Source organism: Salvia miltiorrhiza, chromosome 2, assembly GCF_028751815.1.
Source record: "Salvia miltiorrhiza cultivar Shanhuang (shh) chromosome 2, IMPLAD_Smil_shh, whole genome shotgun sequence".
Taxonomy (NCBI): domain Eukaryota; kingdom Viridiplantae; phylum Streptophyta; class Magnoliopsida; order Lamiales; family Lamiaceae; genus Salvia; species Salvia miltiorrhiza.
The window spans coordinates 5,414,046-5,421,598 of NC_080388.1; the positions used below are offsets into that span (position 1 = coordinate 5,414,046).

At 35.1% G+C, this 7,553-nt stretch overlaps 2 protein-coding genes across 3 annotated transcripts; one reads left to right on the forward strand and one right to left on the reverse strand.

Annotated features, from left to right (window-relative positions):
- The first annotated feature begins 548 nt into the window (after nt 1-548).
- On the forward strand, nt 549-3,516 carry LOC131012806 (protein JASON-like). Of its 2 annotated transcripts, XR_009097458.1 has the most exons (7): nt 549-829; nt 929-989; nt 1,079-1,173; nt 2,022-2,237; nt 2,631-2,698; nt 2,819-2,874; nt 3,372-3,516. XR_009097458.1 is itself a non-coding variant. In XM_057940808.1 (6 exons), exons 3-6 carry the CDS (start codon nt 1,135-1,137, stop codon nt 2,820-2,822), a joined length of 327 nt encoding a protein of 108 aa, XP_057796791.1. In that variant the 5' UTR covers nt 564-829; nt 929-989; nt 1,079-1,134; the 3' UTR covers nt 2,823-3,516. The 2 variants fall into 2 exon arrangements, 1 of the variants encoding a protein (XP_057796791.1); XM_057940808.1 differs by having other exon boundaries at nt 564-829; nt 2,819-3,516.
- A 2,894-nt stretch (nt 3,517-6,410) lies between these two features.
- LOC131007888 (uncharacterized) lies at nt 6,411-7,198 on the reverse strand. Its single transcript, XM_057934800.1, has 2 exons — nt 7,140-7,198; nt 6,411-7,065 (listed from the first exon to the last, which is right to left on the reverse strand). Exons 1-2 carry the CDS (start codon nt 7,196-7,198, stop codon nt 6,411-6,413), a joined length of 714 nt encoding a protein of 237 aa, XP_057790783.1.
- Nucleotides 7,199-7,553: the final 355 nt, after the last annotated feature.

Sequence of the window (7,553 nt, forward strand, 5' to 3'; positions counted from 1 at the left end):
TTATACCTAAGATTATTTGTTCAAGTTTGGATTAATCTTATTCTAAATCGCTAAAATATTAATCTTATTTGGATCAACCAAATAAATCCAAACTTGAACAAATTAATCTCATTTTAAAAATATATTTTATATTTGTTTATATTTTGATTTTATTTAATAAATATTTTATTTTTAAATTTATTTTTTAACCTATTTTTTATGCCTTTTCATAATATCAATTTTTATTATTGTGAATTCTTCTTTATTTATTTAATATTAACTCAAATATATTCAGTTAAAATTAATTATTATTATATTTATAAAGATGATAGTTGAGTTGTTAACAATTTTATATAAATATAGAAATATAAAAATATTTCTGTGCACGGGTGGTAAATGCTAGTAATTTTTTAAAACATGCACCATTTTTTAAAAATTACTTTATATTTAGTTGTATTTAATTTAAGTTTAGAAAGAGTACCTCATTTTGTAGAACTTGAAAGTTTAGGGGAGGTAAATAAAATTCCATTATTTCAATTTATTTCCCTCTTTATTCGAATTTCAAATCCGAACAGTCATCTCTCTCTCTCTCTCTCTCTCTCTCTCTCTCTCTCAATCAATTGTATTCCTATTAAGATTTCTCCACACAACGATTTCGAAATCAATTGAAGTTGAAGACATTCATCATTATACAAGTAAATGGTATGGCGTGGTTTTTAGGAGTGAAGAAGAAGGAAGGTGAAAGATGGGCGTATTAGGGTTCCTGAGGAGAGTGGTAGCTGCAACTATGGGCTGTTTTCTCGGTTGTTTTGGAGTGAAAGACTCGCACTCTCGTCTCAAAACAACTCCCGTATGATTTGATTTTTTCAATTATTGTTTGTATTGTGAAGCCGAATCTATTGTTTATCTTAATTTTTTTGTTTTGATTTGATTGCATTCTCGATTACAGGAGAAGGAGCGCCTTGTGTATCGCGATAGGAATGCACTGTCATCGCTATTTGTTCCCGATGGTATTTTTTCTTTCTTTCTGTTTTTGTGCGTATAAACTGGTTAATTTTTAAAATTTCTTGATTGATTCGTGCTACTGATTATTAATCAGGTTAACTAGACTCAGAAGATGATTTAATTCGAAAGACTGAGGAAAGTTGGGGTCCAATGTCTGAAGCAATTGATATTAAGGAGCTCAAGGATGAGGTCAGTGTGAGTTTAGATTCTTGAAAAATATAACTTCTAAGACATTTTTCTTTGAATTGGCTGTGAAGAGCCTGTTGTGTCCACCGTGAGAATCTTGATATGCATTTTTATATGATAAATGAATTTATCATGATTTAATTAATCATGAGGAACAGAGGAAGCATTAATATATTGCATATATGGATACAAAAGGTCAGTTGCCGAATGAAATGGTGATGAAATGACTTTTCTCTTGATGTTCATGGATGATAATTCTTCGATTTTTTAATCTATAGCTTCATGGTATAGCAATACATATGTTAACTTATCATCTGTTCAACGTGACAGCTGAGTTAAGCTTGATCTTTGTTGCGTGAGCTTCAAAATTGCTACCACTTAAATCTAGATGATGTTTTTTTTTTTTTTTTAAAACGAAATCTAGATGAAGTTCTTACTTTGAGTTGTGTGGGGAATGTGAATGATTTTATTTCGTTTAGATCATACTGTTCTGCTTTTGAATTTGATCTTACCTTTACATTATGCAGAGCCAGCCGCCTTAAAATCTTCAAGCAATGACATATCTTGTACTTCAGTTACACTCCATATTTGTTTTTGTCTAACATATGTGTCTAATTTGAGACATCCTGATTTTATACATTCAAATATTTTGAGATAATTGCATAACAGCTTGGATAATGAAGTATGCCCAATGTTTTGTTTTGCTTTTCTCCAGATATGTTTAAGCATATTGTCTGTTACGTACTCAAGAAAAAAGAATTGAAAAATGTACTATGTGCACTAGTGGATCCTTAATTTGGCTTACAATACCTTACATAATTTAATTGTACATTTAAATATCTATTCTGCAGGCCAAGTTCCTGAAAGCATGTGGAACTTTGCTTGAGACTCCTGTTGAAATTCATAAAGTCTCTCGTAAAAGGCTGGATACAGATGCTCACAAAGAAGAACTCAATCCATTGATGACCTGTGCATCCATTGAGAAACTGAAACTAAAGGATCCACTTGATGAATCTTCAACGCCTGTTAAAACTTGTGGAAAATGGGTAACTGGTGAAGGTTTTTTGGTAGGCAATCTGAGCAGATATGTCTCATGCATATAAATTTGAATGTATTGAGCAGCTCTGGTTCTCAAAAATAATGTTGAGTTATACATGAGTTGTCAATTTGTCATGTTTTCAGCATATCAGTAGATATCAGATATAGTTGCATAATCAGTAGATATCAGATATAAGTTGTCAATTTGTCACGAGTTGTCAATTTGAATGCAGCAAAATAAACCCAAGTGCCATGGAATCCGTTTTTCCTGAAGTTGATTTTCTATTATCTTTGTTTAAGAATTCATGTATGCAGTTGGTTGATCTTAGGAAACAGATGAAGCTTTCAGCTAATTTCCTTTCAGTGGTATGCTATTCACTTATGATCTCCCTAATATTGATGTTTGTTCTCTGATTGACCAGAAACTCTACAATGATAAAACTGAAGTTTCTGCTCAAGACACTCTAAGCATCGGAAGACGCTTTCTGAGGTTAGTTAGCTTTCTGGGATTGAGATTTTGTATTTGATGACCCTGGTAAATGCTTTAGATGATGCAATATGAGTTCGGGGTTTGTTATTAATCTTGATGCTCTTTGACACTCTGTTATAGGTAGTTGCTAAACTGTACCAATGCTTCTCCTGCTCGGGATCCAGGAACTCCGGCCGGTATGTTTATGTAGTTATTTAGACATTTAGTTAATACTAATAACTGAAGATTATTTTCATGCTCAAATTTAATGCACGGGTTCTTAGAACCACCTTCTCCCCCTCCCTACAAAAGCACACAACAATATGAAGACTAGTTGCATATTAAACTCTCTTTCTGCAATGTCCTCCATGTTTGAGCATCTATCCCATGGATCTTTAAACTTTCTTCGTGTTGTGGTTTGTGTGCTTTTGTTCCATGCTTATACCATGGTTTCTGTGCTATTATCTTATACTTTTGGATTTGATTTAACCTTTCATTTGTATACTGATTGAAATAATTGAAAATGAATTGGATTTAAAAGGGTATCTTTTGAGGAGATAATGGCTGTTATGCCATTTGTGCAATTGAACTTCTAACAATCTTGTACAATTCATGCCAGATTTACTCCAGTTACTTTGTTTATAAACGTTTGCTATTCAGTACATTATCTTTAATATCTTACTGTTGTGAGCAGGCAGCTCAGGATGATGGGGAAGGGACCAATATTTTCTGCCACAATATTTGTGAACACATGTATTATGTGCTATGTAATGTTGCAAGAATGATGAGGTGACAACCTATTAACTTGTTCAATCCAAAGCGTGTTTAAACATCTTCTACTCCAGCATGTATACATGGTCGTGGAACTCCACAAGCATAAGCATTTATATATTAATGGAGGAACTTGTAAAGGGTTGAACGGTAGTCATGTTGGCATTCTGGAAACAGATTAAGGAACATTAGATACTTAAATTTCACAACTTAGGATAACCATATGCTGCATTTCCCTTTCTCTTGTGTGCTGTATAGTTATCTAAGTGAGCATAATATATTGTCTAGTATCCTTCACACTACTGTAGGACGTGACTACCCCTGTCAGAATATCAAAGCTCAAAATTGTATGGGGCTGGCTATATGTAACTGGCCTGCAATCAAACATTGATCCCGACCCACTGGAATTGATTCATTCTAATCCAGGAAAGAGGCCCAACCCCAAGCCTCCATGGAAACCCTAGTTTTTGTCCACGTATAATAGAAGCATAACACCCCTCACTCCCACTTCCTCAATGCTTCGCCACTCATTATAAATATCAATGCCCATTTCTTCAGTTTCCGACTTTTCTATCTTGTACTACTATCTTTCATAATTTTTTTTCACTTCTACAGTTTGCATCTTCTATGATTTTCTCTGATGCAGAATAAAAATCACAGAGAATCTATGAAATGAAAAAAGATGCCAAATAATCTATACCTAAGGGCATGCAGTTCCAATTTTTGCAGTGGCTCCTGCATTTTCTCGTTAGGTTCCACATTTTCCTTCACTAAGTGTGTGTGTGAGAGGGAGAGAAAGAAAGAGAATTGGAAGAAAAACAATAGCAATGAAAGAAAATGTATAGCGTATAACCCCCAGTATGTTCATCGGTTGAGTGGATGGGGGTTATGATGTTATTTTAAGAATGATAGTTTATTTTCTAATTTTTTAGTTATTATCCTATTGATATATTAAAATAAGAATATAAGGGTAAAATAGTAAATTAATTAATTTATTTTATTATTTATTAAATAAGAGGCTATAAGGAGTAAAATGAGGGCTATGTATAGAATCACCCGAGCTTAAGACTGGAGATAGGAGATTTTCTGGTGTGGGCCCTGGCCCGGCTAAGCTTAATTTTACATACAGGGTTAATTAATTAGTTCATTGGAATTTATTTATTTTTAATATCATTAAAGATATTATAATTAAAAATAATAATAAACTAATTATATAGTAAAATATTACGATTGATTAGTTGGAATAGTCAACGATAAACTATGAAAAATTGTATTTTACCTGGTTTTCTCTAATCGTAGCCATTTGTTTGGGGACTGTGTGTGTGTGTACCAGTAGTTCAGAAGCATTTGTGGGCTGCCACGATTAGAAAAAAACCTGGTATAACATAATTTTGATCACAGAAAAAAGCATAGTTTTTCCACCTGTCAGTGGACAGTTGAGAAAGAGTTGATCCATTCCATTCCAAAACTCTATTTCCTCTTTTTTGGTTATTCTCGCACACTGCGTGATATCGTCTTTGGGGTATCTTCTGTCATGCTTCAGTGTCTGAAAAACTGTTGCTTGCAGTAATTAATGCTTGGCATAATTCTTTGCATTAGTTGAATTTTGAATTTTTGAGCACTTGATTAATAAACTAAACTTGGAAAAGAAATGAAAAATTGCTTGCTGGAAACCATGAATGGTATTCTGATTATTTTGTTATACATATACGTGTGTCCGATTTATATACATGTTTCTCAATAATATATACTGAAGTTCTCTTTTCTTTTGGTTCGCCCTTACTTAAAGAAGGTATCTCCTGATTTTCTTCTCTAACTCAGGTTGGAAGGTTTTTCACTTTTCAGTATTAGCATTTTGATTGTTCGAATTCCTTGAGTTTTAAATCTACTTATTTCACATATATTGTGTGTTGTAAGTTTCTTTGTGTGTTAACTAATTTCTGAAATTCGTTCGGCTCCATGTTTTTAGCATTGGCTTATTGTTCGCTCACTTTTTCTCTTTACTTGCTTCATAGTAGAGAAATGTAAAAAAGATTCGAGGATACTTTTTAAGTTTTTGAGATTTTTCTTCTTTATTTCTTTTTTTAATTTATTGTTTTGAGGATGGAAATTGCAGACCTGAGATCCTATTAATCCTTATTGGATGTTTGATCAGTTGGAGTCTGCAATTGATAAATTTGGATTGTGTGTGTGTTTGTTGAATTGTCACATTAGTTTTTCTGAGTGTCAACTTATAAACTCTAAAAGTTATTCAGCTCTCCTCCCAGCATTGGCTTATAGTTTGCTAACTTTTCTCTATAAATTGAATTACTTGCTTAATAGTAGAGGAAAAAAGATTTGAGAATATGTTTATTAGAGGTTTTTAGCTTCTTTTTTGTTTTTACTTTTATTTTTGAGGAGGGAAATTGCAGTATTGAGACCCTATTAATTCTTTGATCAAGTGGAGTATGCAATTAACAAAATTGGAGAAGTAGGATGGAGTTTGTGGAACGGCCAAGGCGCTTACGGGAGTAGTGAAGCCCGGCGTAGATGCAGTGTTGCCTATATAAAAACAAGCTGGAGAAGAGCACATTCAATCTTTTGGAGAAAATATTTTTTTGGATATTGGTTTGGGGTTCATTCGGTTTCACTTGCATTCATGCTTGATCTCTTAAAGAAACAATTGCAAGATATGGCTTGGCAAGGAAAAGCATATTTCTCATTCTTGGGTTGACATAAAGTGAAGTTTCATAGAAGTGTGATAGATTGATCCCACACAGACAGCTCTTTTGTTGCAATTTGTAGTGGTTTTATATATGGAGTTGCTATGTCAGTTGTTAATTTATGTAATAAAATTTCATATCATTATAAGGCATCCCTGGAATTGGATAACCTTCTCTGCATCTCCTGGATATTGTTTCTCCTTCTTTTTTTTTTTTTTTTTTTTTTTTTTTTTTTTTTGAGAAACAAAGGAAACTAGCCATTAACCACTTGAAGGAGAGTTTACATCAGATGGCATAACAGAGGAAGAACACAAAGGTAAAGAATGCGAAAAAGCAAAAGATGCTAAACAATGAGCAACGGAATTTCCCTCACGAGGTGTCCAGCTAAAAACCACTTGACCAAACGCAGCTTTAAGGTCGTAATTCTGGCGAAGAATATTCCCCAAGTAAGAAAGATCATCTTCCTGCCGTTGAAGGATCCAGTAAAGTTGTTGGTTGTCCGTCTCTAAAATGATGTCCGAAGCATTTCTCTCTCTGCACAGACGACAGCTCTCAAGCAAGGCCAACGCTTCCCCTTCAATGACTGAGAACGCTCCAGGAATAAAACCATATCTGCACCCTAGCACTTGCCCCTCCTTATCTCGCATAACAACACCGATCCCCACTCCTTTGCAAGCAATCACAGAAGCATCAGATGATATCTTAATCTGGCTTCCTCTGGTGCAATCCACACGAAAGGCTTGAGGGATTCTAGGAGATGAACAGATAGGAGAATTCCACAAAGCTCGGGTAGCTATACCAAGGCAGTCATAGTGTGAAAGATCTTTCTGCTGAAATAAAGCCAAATTTCGAGCATACCAGATGGACCAAGCAACGGTGGCGAACTGTGCATGAACCTCTCTTTGGGGATTAGCCCTGATCCTCTCAAATCAATCAAACAAACTACATCTATCATCCTGAGCCAGAGGTGGCAGCCGAAGGGGAGACACCTGCCAAAGCATCCCAGCCCAACTACAATCGCGTAGAGCGTGTTCAATAGATTCTTCATGGTCACCACAACGTCCACAAACCACATCAACATCAATAGATCGGCTCCGCAGTGCTTGCCTCGTAGGGAGAGCGTTTGCAAGGCAACGCCACATGAACATCTTCACTTTAGGGATGACCTCCACCCGCTGATCACTACAATACCAAGTGCCTCTCCGAACAAACCGAGCCCAAAATCATTCCTGCCACCCCTAAATCGTTACCCAAACCTGATCAGATCCCACCTCAACTTGGCACAGCTCCCTTCACTCCAACATCCGAAATTATCAAACTCCTAAACCTCCAGCCCCAACACCAAAAACACCACGACCTTAACCCCGGTAACCCTCCATCTTCGGGCAGTTCCATTAATAACC

Coding starts and splice junctions, on each gene's coding strand:
- LOC131007888 (XM_057934800.1), bottom strand. CDS start 7,198: ATGAAGAATCTATTGAACACGCTCTACGCGATTGTAGTTGGGCTGGGA. Junction 7,066..7,139: donor GGGCTGGGATGCTTTGGCAG/GTGTCTCCCCTT, acceptor TGAGAGGATCAG/GGCTAATCCCCAAAGAGAGG.
- LOC131012806 (XM_057940808.1), top strand. CDS start 1,135: ATGTCTGAAGCAATTGATATTAAGGAGCTCAAGGATGAG. Junction 1,174..2,021: donor TTAAGGAGCTCAAGGATGAG/GTCAGTGTGAGT, acceptor TCTATTCTGCAG/GCCAAGTTCCTGAAAGCATG. Junction 2,238..2,630: donor TAACTGGTGAAGGTTTTTTG/GTAGGCAATCTG, acceptor CTGATTGACCAG/AAACTCTACAATGATAAAAC.